The 19,980-nt window shown below is 45.0% G+C and overlaps 2 protein-coding genes across 2 annotated transcripts in view; one reads left to right on the forward strand and one right to left on the reverse strand.

The window, feature by feature from the left end:
- Positions 1 to 19,980, forward strand: part of LOC135369044 (uncharacterized) — a 150,388-nt gene that overhangs the window by 93,595 nt on the left and 36,813 nt on the right. The window lies entirely within an intron of this gene.
- LOC135369511 (substance-K receptor-like) overlaps positions 87 to 19,980 on the reverse strand; it is a 32,460-nt gene continuing 12,566 nt past the window's right edge. Inside the window, exons 2-4 of the mRNA XM_064603093.1 lie at positions 5,352 to 5,452; positions 2,764 to 2,854; positions 87 to 592 (exon numbers count right to left, since the gene is read on the reverse strand). Coding sequence (XP_064459163.1) covers positions 470 to 592; positions 2,764 to 2,854; positions 5,352 to 5,452 — 315 coding nt within the window. The 3' untranslated portion in view covers positions 87 to 469. The remainder of the gene's footprint in view (positions 593 to 2,763; positions 2,855 to 5,351; positions 5,453 to 19,980) is intronic.

Consider the following 19,980-nt stretch of genomic DNA (forward strand, 5'->3'; position numbering starts at 1 on the left):
TGTTTACAATCCTCTGCACGGATTCGCTAAAGCAAGCGAAAGCTGCAGCGTTACATGTCCAAGTTGCGAAAGAAGGCGAAGAGGCATCGAGCAGGCCTTCTTTAATCTAGAAGGCGTCGCACAAGAACCTGAAAGAAGAGGCACAAAATGGCGCTCAAACACGTCCTCACTCTGAGATGATGTGATCGCAGATGACAAAACCAGTGATACAATCGATAGAGTCTAAGTAACTCTCCACATCACAGCATGTGTCACAACCATGTAGAGATGCCACGCTGGTCGAAGCACTCCATACTTTCTGCACGAACGGTCCAGAAGTTCTCACCCCGCAACACAGAGGTCTCGCAGACACGTTGCCGGTAAAGACCGCATGTTGTACACGTTACCTGTTGTTGGACCTGGTATTTCGTGCACCGTGCACCCTAGGTTCCACACGTTTTACAGCGACAGCAGCGTGGGATCTTGTACTTCATATCTGCAGGCGCACTGACAACTGAGTCATGATGGATGATTGGCCGTACGCCATCGCTTCGTCTTGTTTGCGTCGAGTACAGCATCGGATGCGCGAATGAAATTCTGCGCTAAATTTTTCCTGAAAAGAGTCATAAGAAAGGAACGAGTGTGGATGCATGTATAGCAACGTGCTCCGTGCTTCCATGCTATAGTAACAGCAAAAGGGATTAAGGTGCAGGCGAGCTGGTACATGGCAAGAAGCAGGGATGGGAGGAGGACAGAAACGATGCGTTTAGCTGTGTTCGAGAACGTGTCGGCTATATGTCCTTCTTCCTTCCCTGCAGCTATAATAAGTTTCTTTATCGTTAAACAATTGAAACATCGAAAAGCAGTCACGGCGGGCCTCCAGAAATGTCGATGACAAAACAAAACATTTTGGTGGAATCTGTTGGATGACCAGCCATCGACAAGTCCATACCTGTTCGTGAATGGCTGAAGCCCTGGCAGAGCCTTGTGGTGCATTGTTGTGTAGTAGTGTGGTTTTAGCGCTTTTAATCACGAATCCAGCGACAAGTCGTCGGATACGACATCGAAAAGTATAGTGTGATGGTTCATAATCTGTTTTGATGGTCCATCAGAACGTTCTAATTTTCTGGTGGGAATTTCTAGTTCTGGTTCTGGTGTTCTAACGTTCTAGTTCTGGTGGTACTTTCTGGACCGCCAGTCGTCAACAAGCTGTCTGATAAGACATCAACAAATGGTCTGATGGACCACCACAGATCTTGATCCAGAAGAACGGTCTGGTGGGATTTTTTTTACTACCAGCCATCGCTAAGCCGTCTGATAAGACATCGAAAAGTGGTCTATCTATCTTGATGATCCATCAGGACGGTCTGATGGGATGTTTTGCACCACCAGTCACAGCCTACAACCTTTTCTGCAACCTACTGGACAAGCACTTCCGGTGGAACCTGTTGAACCACACGTGGACGTGCTGCAATGCCGATCAGCGGATTTGGAACTACCAGCCTACATGCGGTGGAATATTTGAACCACTTGTTCCCAGCTTTATTGGATTTTTTCTCCCTAATCTGCCTAACTAACTACCTTGGATCACCAGCAGACACAACTTTTGTGGAACTTACTGGGTTAACCACAGGTGGGACCCATTGGGACACAGGCAGACCCTCTGATAGGCTATCTCCCACCCCGCCCCTGGTGGAACCCGACGGATTCTGCTGGCGTCAGTGACGTCTCGTATATAAAAGTTGCTCTCGCGAGATAATAGTATCATACTACTGAACAGAACTACAGCAGAGTAGTTGTTGGATGGTCACGGGAGATGGTTTCTTGCGAGCAATCCCAGGAGAGGCAAAGTGTTTTTTCTCTCTCTCATACACAACGCGACGGATGTTCCTTTTGTGTTGCTGTCAAGGTAGCCTGATTGTTCATTCTGCTCTTTTCTTTTGTGCCTCTTTAAAGTACATGTGCCTCTTTGACAGACGTGGATTCAGGCCAGAGCCTCATGTCTCGATCGCGCTGTCTTGATGATATTCTGCATGTATTGTCATCATTGCATTGTTGTATTATTCATTGCATTGTGATGCAGTGTAGCCTACTGAATCGAATGTGACTGAATTGTGTTAAATTGAAAAGAAACAAACATTTACAACGAGATCTGGCCGAGGCAGACCACACTTAGGGACGACACAAACATGTAAGCCTCATACGCCCGGAATCATCGAATGCAACAACTCAGGGAAAAGAGGCGCTGACGCCAGGAATCGAACCTGGGTCTTCTGATTTCCGGTCAGATATGCTACCACTACACCACACTGACCGGAAATCAGAAGACACAGATACGATTCCTGGCGTCAGCGCCTCTTTTCCCTGAGTTGTTGCATTCGATGAAACATTTACGATTGTGTGTTACGTGATTATTTTCGTATTTTTCGCGTCGGCATTCAAGCCAACGATAACTGGGCAACAAAAGCGAAGCGATACTTTCTGTGTTGTAGAATTACTTTTATAGTTTTCCACGTCGTTGTTGTATACAAGGAAAGCCACACCGTTTCACGCAATGTTTCGACACCCAATCTCGTATTGCTGTAATCAACGCTCCCATATCTACTGTCTTGTTTCTTTTCGTTCTATTTTCTTCCTTTTTTTATATTTGATGATTTAAAGGTTTGTTGCATTTGTGGGCGGTGCACGTTCGCTCCTTTCAGGTGCGATTACCTCCGTGCATGAACTAAAAACGATTTCAAAATCATGCCATACACGAAACGCCCTCTATGTAGAAGTACTTACACTATAGATAGCGTAGATGAATGGGTTGTAGCAGGAGTTGCTCATAGCCAGCCAATGGCAGCAGAACCAAATAACGTTGATGTAACGGTATCTGCAGTTGGAACAAAAATCATTTGTACTGCTTCGTAACAAGAATATCACTGGAACTGGCGAAAGTGTCTTGCATAAACAACATTTGTTGGTCACAAACCAACGGCATGGTGACTCGACCTCGCTACTTCTCGCTAATGTCAAGCTTTCTTTTTTTTTGGGGGGGGGGGGGGGGTTGAGGTAAACTCATAAAAACCCTCAGACAGACGGCGGGTTTCGTATTACCCTCCTATTATCGCGGGCAAGGACCATGCAGAGTTAGATCTCTCCTGTTGACCTCTCTAGTTGGATCTCTCAGACCAGCACTCTGGTCTGAGAGATTCATCCACTTGTCATGTCTTAAGAATGTCATCTACATAGACTATGAATGGCTTAATTCCTGTAACTCGCATCTGGCGCGTCGCCATTGAATTATTCCACGCGTTTTAGGAGGAAGGCGATCGGTCAAGTTTCTTTCAATCGATGTAGGAGTTTTCGGAAGGAGCGAGCAAGATTTAGGAAGCCCTTGTAATGAATAGTTGATGTATTGCGTCATACAGGATTATGCACCTGCCGGTTGCAAGTATGGCCCGTTGCGTGAATGGTTAATGCGCATCCTTGCACGCCTCACACATCGGAAACGAGATAACGTTCTCCAACTGGAATGATATTTGAAACCCTCTGATACGATGCGTGTGTCCGTCAACTCCTGTAGCTCCCTTGTTTCTGAAGAGAACCAGTGCCCTGATGGTGGATCAGAAATTGACTTTCCAAGCGGACATAACGGATACATAGCAGCTTCACGAAGAAAGTACTCCCGCACACGCATCAGCTATATCACTCTTTTGCGCTCCTTCTTTCTCATTCCTGTTCACAGACGAATTACCGTTAGTGGTCGCTCCCCACACAACCTTCCGGATTAGCTCGACATTCGTGGAAGCACAATCTCCATATAATTTCCCATCCGTACTTTTTATGTCACAATCGACTGCACATTCTGCTTCCAACGTCAAATCCCGTTGCAATATTTCTTTCATCTTTCTGTGACCAATTCAGGTAGATTTCGCCACAATGAACTACGAGGTTTAACGTCCCTTGTTAGCCAGCGGTAAAAAAAAAAAGACCCTGGTAGATCCTCATAATAACCTTTCCTTTTTTCGTTTTCTTCCTATCTTTTCGTCCCCTTTCCTTTTCCGTTCCTCTTTACGAAAGGAATAGCAAGTCGGCCTTTGCCTGACTAACCTTTCCTTGTTTTTTTTTTCTCAATAAACATATCCCCCCTCTCATAATAACCGCCTTAACAAAGGTGCTACGTGAAACGAACGTATTGTCAACCAATAGTAGAGATTAGTTGCATATTAGTTACGAAGCGTAGAACCTGCGGGAGCTTGTGCTTAAGTTAAGCCTCGGCCGCGTTGCGGGGTCAGCAACCAGTCACACTCATTACGAAGTAACCGAACCTGTGTATACGCGACCATTAAATTACAGATGTATAAATGTATTGCCATCTCTATAGATTGTTCTGTAGTTGCCTGTTTGGTTTTTCACTTCTCGACTACATGTACTTTTATCAGTTTATCTTTAATTAGCTTACGTATGTGTGTTTTAGTTTTGATTTTAGGAGCTCCCACTTTTTAGGTATGAAAGCTGTACGTTTCGATCCTCGTCTACGCAGCGTTCCTTGACTACGTGTATTTTTTATCATGTTTTATGTACATTGCCGTATCGGTCTCACACACACAAACACACATGTTTCCGGACGCGATAGTCAGTTTAAAGGAATGTGGTTCTCCTAAAACCCTTTCTGTCGTGACGTTACGGAAACAGGAATCGTAAAAGGAAAAGCAAACACAGTATGCTCACGGTTTCTGAAAATTCTCTACTGACCGATACGTCAAATTCAACAAGTGAGGTCAGTTCTAAAGCTCTTCCTCAACGCTTTTGCACTTCAGTGTATCACTGCATCGGATGAGTTCCAACACCTTCACATTTAACCCACCTGCAGATTCTAATTGATCCCCTCTCTTGGTTGCGCTTGAATTGCTTTAATTTCATTTAATTCTTCTTGTAATTTATGTTTGATAATCCCATCGATCACACTGAAACCTTCACACGTTTTGGTTCCACATTTGAACTGTTTTAATTTCATTTAACTCTTCTTGTAATTTATGTTTGTATGTTTATATGTAGCATGTCATTTTTGGCTCGTAGGAAATAAATATCTAGTTTAGAACCACAGTAATTCGTGGATCATTTCCCAAAGGTTTGGGGATTCAGTAAACAAATCATGGTATAATTTAGGCGATTATTCTGACTGCTATTAACAAAATAGTTCAACTGTCTTCAACATAGACCACCTTACCCTACACGAGAAAGGCAATGAGTGCCTGCGTCAGGGTGTGAACCCGGATCCTCCTGATTGATGTTCCCTACTTCCGTTCAGCCCGTCGACACCTTTATTCTGCTATCACACGTTAGATTTGCTCCGGAGTGTATCGATGAATGCAATGCAATCTTACTGGTTTATCCTAGGATAAAGCTCCGTGAGAATGTTGTACGTTTGGTACGGCATCCAGCAGACCGCGAAGATCACTACGACGATAATCATCATTTTCGTCACCTGTAAAGGACAATAAATCACATTAAGTCACCTATAGTGCAAGGAGAAATAAATGATGACGACGACGACGACGACATGACCGCTGGACTACCCATTGCATGTTGGATATTAGAGAAGTGATATGGGAACCGATGGACGTACATTGTGCAGGCATTTAGGGCCTCAGTCGTGACGTTGCTCACATCTGTGAGGCCGACAACGGGGAGCCGTTTCACCACCACCAACACCACCAACACCACCACCACCTTGTGAACCTTGTTCAGGCATAAACGCCACCTAGTGGACATAGAACGCGACACATGTGCTCTACAAGTGCAGTACTGATAAACAGGACTTAACCGCACAGCACGCCAACTATTGCCAACTATTGGTGGCAATTTCATCCTTCCCTTATTGTGAGGCGATGAACTGCGAGCATCGTCGGTTTCCATCCATGAATTTCATTTGTATCATCCCACCACCACCTTCATCATCTTTCTTTCATATGTAAATATTTACCGGAACGACTGTCCATAATACTGACTGTATAGATACAGCCTGAACATATTGTAACTATTGTCACTGTCTGACACCAAGTTGACGCGAAGTTTCTTAGGGTGTGTTGTTGTCGGTACGTAAATATCTTCTGAAACGAATGTACCTAATATTGCCTCTAGTTCTAATTGCATGTTGTGTGGTATAGTCTCGGGTGTTTTGCATATTGTGCGCTGTTACCGTCAATAAATTTTCCTATATAACAAACTGTTGCCACGGATGATTGCCACGATGGGTTGTCGCTTCTTATTGGAAGAGAGAGGGGAGCCTTGCGTTAATTCGGATAATTCAACACAAGGTGGTCATGGTGGTGGTGATGGTGAAAGAGCTCGCCGTTATTGGCCTAACAGAGGTGGGCAACGTCACGACTAACGCTCTGGGGGAATGTGCCTCCTGGGCCGACTTCTAAGGGAACTGTGTCGACATATGTCTGACAGCGTCCCGGGAAAACCCAGGAAAAACCCGTGCCATAGTATCTCCTCGTCCGTTTTGTCCTTGTTGCTCTTAATTAAACTCTAGCATCTAGCTTGCGTCCTGTTACTATGCTCCATGGAAGGGCGGCGCAGCTAAATTACTAAGGGAGTACACGAACAAGCATGTGCTTTAAAATGCGCCCTGATTCTTAATATGCAACGAACGTGAGCACTTCTTGCAGATTGCATCCAACCTTGCATTCCGTAAATGATTCGTGACCTCCCAATAAATTCGCGTACTTGATTTTCCCTCGGCAGAATACTGGAACGCGATATAAATGTTCAAATGGAATGTTGCTTGTACCATATAGGAAACGGCAGAGTCCTTCCATTATGCTTACCCGTGTTTCCTTATTTGCCTATTTACTTTTGTTATTCCTTTTCTTCTATCTTCATTTTTATTCGACTGCGCCGCACACTAGCATACATGAGCACACCGTAAATATTCTAGCATTTCATTGTGCACAAAGTAGCACACGCATCCCTGCCTCGGGTTGTCAGTATGTTTGATGTCGAAACACTTTAGGTTAACGAGAAAAATGTAGGTACACTAATCATCTGAGAGTCCTCAGTCACTCAGAGCCCGCTGTGTATAATAAAAGATCAGAAGCCCGATAATGTTATTTAGATCAATTGATAAGTAAATTCTAAAAAAATATATATGGAGAAATATGTGATATACGGAAATTTCACAGTGACATTTTCAATCAAAAGGATATAAAAAGTGTCTGCAGCGGATTAATTTAATTAGGTGTTTGAAGTGATCACGTACCAACCAATGTACCACGTCTAACCAACGTACGTGAATGAGCACTTATGTTCAGATCTGAAAAAGTTACTTGATATGACTATTGTTCGAAAGAAAACATTGAAATGGAAGTTTGCGTGGGCGATACATGGCAAGATTTTCTCTCGTCAGGAAGAGACCACGCGTGTTATCCGAAATTTGGGCCCCGATGATCTATAAAAAATGACATAGGAATGATTCTTATTATTATTATTGTTGCTAGTCTTTTGTCTGTCAAACTGAAATGGCAACAGAACATGCGGATTGTCGGTACTATTTCTTGGATGAACTGGACGTGCTTAAAAATTACAAATTCCCTGCCGTCCACGTAAATATTCGCAGCCTTCGGAAACACTATGATGACTTAAACAACACGATCTCCACCTCTAAACTAACGCTTATTATTATTGGTATTACAGAAACATGGCTCTGTGATACCGAGACTGGTATTTATAATATCCCCGGCTATCGTGCAGAGTTCTGTTGTCGTGAGGATAGTTCACACGGGGGTGCTGCTGTATTCATTTCTTCGTACCTGTCATAGTGTCAGAGAAAAGATCTATACATTGCCGTTGATATGTGCGAGTCTGTTTGGGTAGAGGTAGAAAATTGTTCGCTCAGTGGTCTCCACCGTAATCTTATTGTTGGAATTGTATATCGTTCCCCAAGTGTCAATCACCAGTCAATATAAAGGCACCGGCCACTTATCAATAAGAAAAAGATAAGAAATCAATCACCCATAGATTAAATGTAAATTGACATTTCACTGGCATACGTTGACTTTAGTCAACTGACGGTCAGTTGAAAGGAGACGTTTACTTTCGTAAGGGGCTCCATACAGCGACTTCTGTAATGCTCTAGAAGCAGTTTTAAGTGCTTTGTCTACTGGAAAGAAATATGTACTTATCCTTGGTGACACCAACACTGACATTACTGACGCATCATCATCTACATGCACCGCTTACCCTAATTGCTGTACTAGCTATGGCTTCACATGCGAGAGTGTCGGATACTTGGCGCTCGACCACCGATCACATATCACCTCAGGGGTGATACGGCGAGACATTTCCGATCATTATCCCGTTTTCACTGCATTGAACTTTAGGGTGAAGCTTGTGAAGAAAGAGTCCATCAGGCCACACGTCAATGAACATAAATTTCTTGAATCACTTGGTTCCACAGACCGGTCTTTCATTCCTAACTCCTGCTTGCCAGAGGAATCCTACAGTAGCTTAGTATCGCACATGGCCAGAACACTATCTTCCTGTACTACATAATAGTAGGGTCACAGGAAAATACTGTTCGCCATTCAACCCATGAATAACACCTGGCCTTCTCACATCTATCCGGAGTAAAAATAACCTTTATAAGAGAGTCAAAAGATCCCCAAGTAACGCGGTGCTTAAGGAACACTACCGTAAATTCTCTAACCACCTTATCACTATGCTCAGACTTGCAAAACAGAGATATGACTTTGACGAAATTGAACAAAAAAAAAAAAGAAACAAACTTGAACAACCCAAGGAGAAACTGGAAACTTATCAATAGACTGATTGGAAGGAGCAGTCAAAGTACTATGCCTGCTGAGATGCATATTTGTACATGCAGATTTGTACATACTCGATGAAACGTTTGATTTCACGGCAAGCTCTTTTCTCTGTTTGCGCAGTTGAAGTCACATAGGACACGAGTTTAAGGCAGCACCCGCAACTTCACCCAAAATACTACCGTCGCTACCTTGGCAACCCTCTTAGATGGAAGGTAACAAAACGAAGAGGCTATAGAACACACAAGTAAGTGTAGAACGCCGGGCAAGTTGGTCGGAGTACATGTTGAAAACGAGCACGTGAGACGACCGTGGTGTGAGTATGTGCTGTTCGTCTTCGCTTTGCGTCCTCATTTTCAACATATAGAACACAGAGGCTTATATGAGAGAACTGATGTTCTGAGGCTGGAACAACATAGAAAGGACAAATACATACAAAGCCTTTCTGTGTTGTTCCAGCCTCAGGACATCAGTTCTCTCATGTTCAACAGTTGCCGCTTGCGTCGATCCCGTCGTATGATTATGTGTATGAGTGAAGAAAATGTAAGAGTGAAAGGGGGATGAGTGAGAGAGAGTGGTTGAATTGTCCCTTCAAATGACGCAGGAAGTCGCTGGGGAGGTGTGTTAGCACCGATATGCATGTAATGCAGTCAACACTCAGTCCTGGATTCGAATTATTTACAAGCGCACTTCCCGTTATTGTCCTGAGGAAACGAGCTCATCGTCCAAGTCATTTGTCTTCATAACGCTGTGGTCTCTCGACCACGTCATAAAAGTGAGAGTATAGCTCTCCGGTTTCGCTAAACAGTTTTCCTCACTAAACTTCTGCAATCGTCAGACCGTAGAGATAGAGAATGAAACAGAAAGAAAAACAGGCATAAAAGTGCACAAAGAAACCTATACAGTCGGACAATTACAGTCGACCCCCGTTTATCCGGACGGTGCCGTTCCCGACGAAATCGTCCGGATACCGGGGCATCCGGATAAATGAAACGACCGAATAAAAGCGTCCTACAGAGCAAGGTAAAACACAGAAAGCTCGTCAATGACAGCTGTTTCATAATAGTGTAAACACTCAGTTCCTGCAAACTTTTGCTAATTGCATAGATTAGAGCCACGTTGTTGCGCTGCTCGAAAAATGTCAGTGCAGTCCTTAATGCCGATCTCGTATGTTCAACGGTCACAACGGGGGCTTCTTCCTCAACCGGGCCTTCTTTCTCACTGGCGTCATTGGCACCGTCTTGCTGCACATCATCGGAGGCCCCAGCGGCAATCACACCGTCATCAGTCATAGCTGCACACGTGTCATCATCCTTATCAACGTCAACGTAGTCAAAAAAAATCTTTGCTTTCTCAATAGGCATCGTGTCGTTAACCAGTGCCCCACGAGAACGAAGATCTCCGAACCATGTTAGAAGGGCTTTCTTCACATTTCATTCACGCCCAGAACGGTCCCGCACGGCGTTCACGTTTTCTTTGTCTGCGCTAAGCCATTTGTATATCCGCCATCGTTGACTTCAGAATGTCGAGACCAAGTTCAGACTTTGCCCACTGTTGAATGTCCGGCAACTTCAGGTGGGGGTTGTCCTTCTTCCTCTTGCATATCACTGCCTTGCTAGCGAAGCTGATTCGCACAGGGCGGGCGATCAGGCGACATCCGTCGGGTTTGAGTTTCCCCCCTCTGGAACCGGACTGTTGCTCGAGATATTCCTAAATGACTTGACTGGTCAACGTGACCCAACGCACACAAATAGAAAAGGGGGTCATCGTGCACGGTTGTCTCCCCTTCGCAGGAATGTTTGTCGTTGACGTGTAACGGGAATAACCCCAACACAACAAAAAGGGTGACAAAGCGGGGTCAGCGTCTCCTCTTACTAACGGTAGTCCGGATAACTGAAGCTGGATTACAAGAATTTTCGACGTTCGTTCCCTGGAATTCTTGTCCGAGTCCGGAAGCTGAAGTCCGGATAAACGAGAACAAAATACATGGAGGAAAATCCGTTCCCATGCTGTTTGTCCGGATATCGGGGGATCCGGATAAATGAAGTCCGGATAAACGGGGGTCGACTGTATTTATGTCCCGCTTGGGGAGAACCTCTCGTGCAATTGTGTGAAAGTACTAAAGAGTTCGGTCTAACCTGTAACAAAGTACGGCAAGTGCGGATTTCGCCCTCTAAAGTATGGTACAGTACTTGCTAGACGTTTTATGGGAATTTTAAATGTGCGCTCCGTGTGTGGCGTCACCTGAGTGGTTGTCCGCGTACTACTCCGGGGCAGTTAACTTTCCCACATGGCAGCATGTTACTACATTGGCGTTCTGGGGCGACTTCTTAGGGAGCTGTGCCGACACACGCTTAGCAGCACCTATGGAGAAACCCAGGAAAACACCCAGACAGTAACAGCCGGGATTCTTACCACATCCCACTCTCGCGGTGACATATTGGTCAATAAGCCACGCCAGCTGGTGCGTGTGCTCTGAGTGCTCTGTTTAAAGGATGACAGGTTGAAGTGAACAATAAGTCACGAAAGAGCCAATAAGCGCCACCTCAATGGGGATGAACCTGGACCCTCTCGATAACCCGTCAGGGATACTACCTCCATACCACATTGGCTCGTTGACTTTGTCCCTTGGGCAATCTTGGAGGCTGTACGTGTTGTTGTGTTTGTCCCCTGATGGAGTTCGCTTCGGCTCGTTTGCCTATAGGATCAAGTTATTCGCCCATTCTGTGTTCTGACCTGCTACGTCGCCCGGTCGCTGTTTTTATTAGCACCGCGGAGCAACTGGGGATATTTTTCTTTTTGCTGTACACGAGTGATGGAGAACGCAACACTGCTGCCACAGAGATAACACCAACAGGCTATAGGCGCGTTTCTTCCATCCTTATCAGATAACGTGGTCACGTGAGAAAGGGCTTCACCCGTCTGGAGCACATTTCTTTCTGTTCATCGGTCAAACGTGCTCGTGCATCTTTGGCATTCCTCCTGAAGGTTGGAGCGGTCAGCTAACAAGGTAGTCGGGGCAGTATCGCTTGCGGTACTGTTTCCGCGAAAGAATTTTTCTTTCGTTTGTCGGGTTTCCGTTTTGCAGCGGGAATCAATGTCTCCAAGAGCGTCGGTGTCCCATGTGTGCCTAAGTAGGACACACACACGCCGCTCTTTCAACCAGTGTGCATTTCGTATAGTTGTGGTAGTCGCACTGACTATGCTGACTATTGCGGACTCACACTAACGTTTTCGTCGTCCGTGTTCTATGCGTTATCTTAGGGGCCAGCATACGGATCCATGAAAGTCTACAAGGATGTTCGCACATTCGCTTTTCTCTACGGACGGTACGTGCGTCCCATAATCCGTTTCTGAGGGAAATACGTGTACGGAGGAACGTGGCGGATGCACACGAACGCGACCGTTATCACGTCCGTTTTTCACGGACGCAAAAAATCATCACGTTCGTACGAGTCCGACCTTATGACTTACGAACCAGATGCGAATCTAGCGAGCCATGTAAATGTAAACGTGCGAAACTCGAGAACTTCGAGTTGAAGAAAAGACAAAAGCACGGCGCCAATCCGCCACGTGATTCAGACGTGCCCAGAGGCCCCCCAACCCCGATATATGTTTATCTAAGCCAATACCATGTACATCCTCGAAAGAGGAGAAGCAGTCGGACAATAAAGATGCTCCCGACCAGACGTGCGTTTTCGATCTAGACAATCGTGAGTGAAATTGTCTACATAAATATTTTGTGGTGGTTCAACGTGGTTATAAATACGTGCTTCTGAGCCTTGATAGTTGGAAACCCTGATAGTCGGCAGTGCACGGTCCTTAAGGGTGTTCACTGCAATACACAACTGGTATGCAGGCAAACTCGTACAACTAAGGCCAAGATTCATTCTTATACGGCCGTCGAATATTAGTTCATTTTCAGTTTAGCGCACAAAGGCTCACATCCTGAATGATTACTTATTTGGCTTTTGCAATCGCTTCATTAACTGCGCAATAATCCTTTCGCATAAATATAAAAATGAGCAGCTGCCAGTAATTCTGAATTTCTCCCTCCTGAATATTCATTCGTTATATCAATGGCGCAACAGTTGAATTGCGTTACGTGAAAGAGCACCAGTAGGGAATTATAGTTGATCCAGAAGTCTGGGCTATTTTCGTTGAAGTGAAATGTGCGTACATGTTTTTCAAAACTTTACTCTCTGCTCGTTAAATGTCAGTCTTTTTTTACTCAAGCTGCAAAGGATTCCAATGAAACGAGCGTTCTTTATGGGTCAAAAATGGTAATAGAAAAGTTAGTTGAGAAATTGTGAAATCGTCTCTCTCGCAACGTAAAGTCACGAATCGTCGAATCATGCTATTTTCGCACTTGGAGAATCCAGGAGACTACGAATGGAAACGTGAATAGAGAGGCTCCATTGCGACGTCAAATGTACAGTGCACACTATTTTTCGATGCGGGACAAGTAGGATCGTATATATTTCCCGGTCTTTACAAAGCCTCAATTCAACTCTATTCCAGCCCTTAAACAGTGTTCTGCACGCGTATTGCAACTTTTCGACCAGCAGCAGACAAGAGAGCATAACTATATGCAGCGACATTTCTAACGACCAAAATATGGATAGGGTGCAACGTTTTTTGGTTTAAACCGAAAGCGACATGCATCGATTATTTTTCATATGATGACGTCAATACCGGATGTACCGTTACCGCCTCACCGGTATACTACACTCTCTAATATCAAGCTTTAGTACACGGTTGGTAGCGTCACCGTCAAGTTACGCACCTACTGGAAATTCTTCCGTCGTGAGAAAACCATGACCTTGAGCAACGCCGTAGCAGTCGGTCCGTGGATTCAGTTTCTCCACATGACACTCGTTTTATTTTATTTATTAAATCCCAAAGGCACTACCAGGGCGTCACACGGGAGACAGCACAGGAGAACACATATTGGAAGTAACGCAATAAATCGTCGGTTATAAAATCGGAGAGAACAAAAATAGAAAATAAAGAGGAAAAAAATCTACGACAGCATCGTGAGATCGTCAAGAGAGACGATTTCTTGTGAAAGCTGGTTCCATTTCATTGTAGTGCATCGAAAGGAGGAATGTTGAGGTTTTGCAATGGAAGCCCCGAAACTCAATAGACCGGAACGATATATGGCAACGTAGTGTTGGAAAGTGATAAATGAAAATGACTGGAAATGGTCCTTCGGTCGAAAAAAAAAAATGTATGTCAGATATTCCAGCGTTCAAAATCCCAGATATCAAAATCCACAATATCAAACTCACAAATTGCGAAATCAAAGCTTGTATCTGCGAGGTCTGAGAATGATCGTGTTTCGAAGCATCACTGGGCAACGTATCAGCCTCGCGTGATTTCTATGTTCATCGAAATCGTTATAGCGAATGAAATGTACATTTTAGATGATTAATGGAATGACAGCGATATTGATCTGTTATGTTCGACGTACGCGTAAATAAAAGCACGTAGTACTTACTACAATATTAAGAAATGATAATAATTTTGAGGATGGACGCGAATCGTAAGCCGTAACACGTCCCTGGGTTTCAGGTGAAGACGAGGACGACCAAACAAACGAACGTACGTTTATTCGTTCGTCCCCTTGTTTTCACCCCAAACTCAAGGATATGTTGCTAGGTCAAGTTTACATCACCTCGCTCGCATAATCATTTTATTCTCAATTGTATATGTTGTTCGATAAAGCCTCGTATTGTAAAGTAGTAGAGCTGTACTACCAGAAAATGTAACAACAACAACTTTATTACGGGATGATGGATGGGGAGTTTCATCGCCAGGGGGCGATACTCTACCCCATTGCTGGAGGTGGAATGAAATAATGACCCTCCTCACCAAAATATGGATCTCTTGGATGGCCTGAGCCTTTCGTACTCTAACGTCGCAATTTTCGTCACAATTGCTCTGCTTGTCTTTTTTAGAAAATTGAAAATTCCGAGCAACACTGTGTCGATGTGGCCACCAACTGCGCATTGTTCGTCATGTACGGCACCAAAAGTACATTGCATGCGCATAACACGGGGTCTAAAACAAAAGAAGTCGGCTACGTAGTCATCATGAGCAGCAAGATCAAAAATAAAGTTGTTGTTGCTATGAGCAGCAAGCCAGTCTGGAACATATATCACTGTTGCCTGACAAATTAGGGATTATTAGGGACCAGATGTCGCCCCTAGCTGTTCTACCGCAATTTTACTTGCGGATTGAAACTATTTAGCGTTCCCTGTCACGTGTATAACTTATTCTGCTGGGTTTACAGGCAACAACCTGTTAAACTACACAGCCAACGTAACCTGTCTGTGTGTTGCTTTAAAGGGACTATCCATCCGGAAAGGTGTGTATGGGATCGATGCGGCACCGCTTCACAGTGTGCTTGGCCAAGTTTTCTCTCCCGAAAACATCTACATATTAAATAAAGGAGTTTTAAAGATTCCAACTCCCTCTGCAGCAAAGGAAGTCCCAGCGACCATCATCAGACTTAAGTCGAGACGTTACTCAAGCATCATTACGACGTAAACCACGCATATGAATGGTAGCGCAGCGCGGGCGATTGTCTCCGAGCTCGTATACGCCGGCTTTCGCTTACTGGCGTGAGTTCTGACGTGGCCATGCACATTGTGTTACGATGCTGACTGTACAAATAGACTTCTCCCTCTTCTCTTACTGTAACTAGTTATTTTTCTACAAAAGTAACTTGTAACTGTAACCACAGTTATCGCTTTTGTACCGTAAAAAATCTAATAGACTTCTCGCTGTTTGTAAACGAATGACGTCATAGTGTTCGACAGCGCCACCAATTTGGTAGAGCTCAACTACGTTCAAAGCTAGTGGCGAACAAGGTCGCGTCCGAAAGCCACGGTATTGAGGGGATTACGATGGTCTCTCAAAGGGACGCGACCTTAGGTCCCACTTTTCTTTGAATAGGAGGCAGCGAACAAGTGGCCATTCGTGGAACCCGGCCCTCCCCTTCCGATTTGTTTCGGTTTCGGTCTGTCTACCAACGTCATGATGACGTTTCTCGGGTAAAGATCTATACGTCCGACGCTAACCCAGGAGTGATATTCCGCAAGCCCATCACAGACTCATCGCCGCTCTCCACGACCTGCAGACGTCGTCCCTCCCGCTCGCCGGTCGCCCTCCTGCCGCTCCCTCATTGGCCTTGTCCGAGTGACGTTGTCTCAGATTTCCAGAGAGGGAACTCCGGCATACTCTCAGCATTCGTCTTCTGCTCTTACCGTGCATTACATCAAATTGCACAGAAACTACTCCACCTATTTGCGTCGAATTTTGGGCGTCATTGTCGGTGATGAACGATGAGTAAACCGGCGCTATAGTTTTGTAATTGACCGAGACGAATGCGACAATCACTTTAATCTACATTTAACCTGAAAAGCTGTCACATAAAGTAGTTGGCTAGTAGTATACGAAACCTTCAACCACAAGCGACAGTCACGTACTGATGCGAGTTGAACCCAAAAAGGAAACAAGCCTGTTTTCCACGAGAGCCGAGGTTGCCAGTCCTGTCGGCGTCCAGACTACATCTCTATGGTTTTCTTTTCACATCTGATGTAATCTACAAAGCCATTTTGGAATCGTGAGAATACATTGCAGATACGAAATGCCCTCCACCAAGAGTGCATGACGGAATACCACAGAATCAAGGACGGAAGGAAGAATGCTTTCACAGAAATATGCGGTATCATTTACATAAACTCACACGACCACCCCCCACGAAAACGTGCTTGGCTTCGAAAAAGCGTCAAAATGCTCGACACATTCGCTTCATATTGGACTTGCTCGCGGTCACAACAAGTAAAAACATTCCGCGATGCCATTTCAAACTTTTCCGCCGGGAAATTCTGTCTGACTCGCAGAGGGGAAGACAATGCAATATGACGTTTCTTTCGGCTGAGTGCAGCGTGAAGTAATTTTCTGTTGCGGTGGTATTTCTGCTTATCTCGCGCATGCATTCCTCCAAGTAGAATCTCCTTCGTAAGTTGCATTAAAGGGACCATGAAACGATCCCAAGAAAAATGTCAGTTCCCCGTGGAGCATGGCTGTCATGGAAGACTTTCAACTGAAAGTTTACCTATCATTACAGCTTACGTGTAAATATACTTCAATTACCTCTTTACGTTTTTTTTCTAAAACCGCGAAACGAAAAAGAAAACAGTCTAGACGGGGGGGGGGGGGATAGATTTATTAGACAAAAGGAAAAAAAAACGGGGGAAAGGTCAGCGAAAACGGGACGTCGGCTTGCTATTGCGCAACAAAAAGAAAATTAATTAGGATGAAGAAAGAAGAATGAAATAAATAAAAAAGACGGCTAGACGTAGAGCAAGCTAGACGGCTAGACGGCTTGACAAAAGTCCCCTGAAGCAGCTGCCAATCATTCGACTTAATTTTCAATATATTCCAACATAAACAGCACGCAGTATTACGATGACAGATCGAACGCGTATGTTGCTACGGTGCAAAGCTAATGATATGTCTGCTTACTCGCATGTCTCTCTGCTTCTTGTCCCAGACGACACTTTTAATGAAACGAAATCAGACATTTATTTTTTGATATGCGCTCACTTCTAATGAGTTCCTAACTTTGTGATGTGATAAAGAAAAAAAACTGGGGCCTGGCCTTTGACAACTGCATGGGTTCGGAGTTGCTGGTGTAAGCTTTCAAAATGGCAACGCAATCAAAGAAGCGGAAGTACGGCGCGTCTGCCGTTGCCATAATGAATAATATATTTGTGACCTTCCATCATCCACATGTATCGTGTTCCGCGCCCTTCTGTGCGTACGCTCCGCTGGAGCTTTTCGTTTCAAGCCTTGCAACCAATTAGTGCTGATGTATGCCTCTCCTGTTTCACCAAGTCTACGTAAAAGAAGAAAATCCTATGGTACGCACGTATCGTTTCCATCTGACCACTCCACAGATAAAAGCGAATGCGATAGAGAGCCCTCTGCGAGCATTCTTCGCTAAGAACACACTGTATAGAATCGGTAAAGCCGTAAGACATTGCAGAACCTTTCTAACGTCAACACAAGAAAGACGTCCTTTGAGTTTTTCCTTAGAGAACCCGACAAAGAGAAGAGTAGCAAGACAAGCAGAAACAACGTACAAAGGGATGGCTGTCAACTAGCTTAGTACGTGTATTTAGATACTTTTTGTGTATCTTGAGTGAAATATCAGATACATTTTTATGGGGTACTTTTATCTGTAACTCAGTAACATTTTCAGTTTACTCTTTCTTACAGTATTTTTTTTCATCAAAAAAGAAAAAAACATCGTTGGCCAATCGTGGCCAATCGCCCCATCGTGGCCAATTTTCTCGTGCAGTTTTTGTCTCTTGCGCCGCGGAGAGGGTAACGCTAGGATAAAGCACATGTCGAAGAATCTATCTCGCAAGGCAAATTAAGACTGGCATGGTTCTACCTATAGGTTCACGGAAGAAACCTCCACCTTGAGCTGTTATCCCATTATTTGAGACAAATGAGGTCACTTCACGGGCAACAGGGGTGTGTGGGAAACTGAGAAGCTGCACAGACAGCTGACCTACTTGCATAGTGTAATGACATTGCATTATACAGCCAGAAGCCCTCTGGTCTCTGCCGGTACCGCCGACTTTCGTAAGCCTTCCGAACCTACTGGAAAGAAGAGATCAGGTCCCCCCCCCCCCCCCCCCCAAGGCCTCCGAGCCCATTTTGATGCTCTGGTAGACGAGAAGTTTTCTACGTTTACGGCAGCATATACAGATGGCGCATCCCGAAACAACAACTCCGCCTCAGCATTCGTCATACCATCCGAAGGCGTAGTGCAAGGACGACGCCTTTCACATCCAACCTCCTCAACTGCTGCGGAACTCTATGTCATCCTTTTCTTTCTACAACACATCGCTGATTTTACCCCACAGGAATGGGCAGTCTTCACAGACTCCAAATCTGCACTTCAAGCTATTGAAAATTCCGGCATACGAGGCCCATCCGCACCTCTCGTCACGGATGTGTTAATGGCTTACCACACTGACTACGCAGCAGGCCATAGGCTATAGTTCTCCAGTGGCTTCCATCCCATTGTGGTGTCGTGAGGAATGAGGAGGTCGACCGCGCCGCAGACGCAGCACTCTCGTATCGGAAACGGACCAGTATTGTTCTGCTGAGAGGAAACCGCCGTTCCATTCTGCGACCTCCTCGTGACACCCCTGGCTTCCCGCCTAATGGACAACCGACATTCTACCCCCATCTATGTTGAGCAGAGTTGATCCAACGCTCGCTTTCCGCATGCCCCGAAACACCTCTCGTCAAGATGCTGCATTAATCCAACGAATGCGACTCGATGTGGTCTTTACAGCACAGTGGCGTTACCGCCTGAGACAAGTTGACTCTCCCACCTGCTGCCACTGTGGTGCTTTTGAGGATCTGGAGCACATTCTACTTCATTGCCCCCACTACCAACCTTCCCGAACCGCACTCTCCGAGTCCCTTAGTCAGCTGGACTCTTCCCTTCTCCCTATCGAAATTGCTTGGTCCCTGGCCCAATCCAGCCCAGCAACGATCTGCGCTCAAAGCTCTTATGACATTTCTGGACACCATCGGACTTGGATCGTTATTGTGAAGGGGCTCATTATTTTATGCCCCACATCCCCACCTGCAATGCGGGATAAACCTCCCCACCTTCCATCTCAAAATAAAGTTGTTGTTGTTGTTATTGTAATTTGGTCTATAGGCTTGTCCCATCCTACAGTTGGCGATACAAGGTCTATAGAAAAAGTCGATCGCTATTTTATAAAATTATAGTTATAGTTAGCGCGGATATATATACAGTATTATGAAGTGGCCGAGTCAACGTGTCTGGCACATGACTAGATCATTGGCGATCGCTAAAGCATATCGTTCTAAGTAGACCTTTTTTTTTGTGTAGCATGAAAGGAGCTACAAAGCTCCGTCTTTCGTTATGGCATCTACGCGTAACTCACATTCGAAACGAGTTGGCGTCTACTCCTTCTTGCTTCATCAGAAAGCATAGCGCAGAAAGGACAAACATATCTGTCGAACACCAGCGACGCTTCTCTTAATGGAGCCATTTCGTGCCGCTCATAGATCTTCTACTTTCCCCCCTTTTCCTTCGGAGTGTACGAGAGTGTAGCACGAAGGA

This window comes from Ornithodoros turicata, chromosome 9 (genome assembly GCF_037126465.1).
Source record: "Ornithodoros turicata isolate Travis chromosome 9, ASM3712646v1, whole genome shotgun sequence".
In the NCBI taxonomy this organism is placed as follows: Eukaryota; Metazoa; Arthropoda; class Arachnida; order Ixodida; family Argasidae; genus Ornithodoros; species Ornithodoros turicata.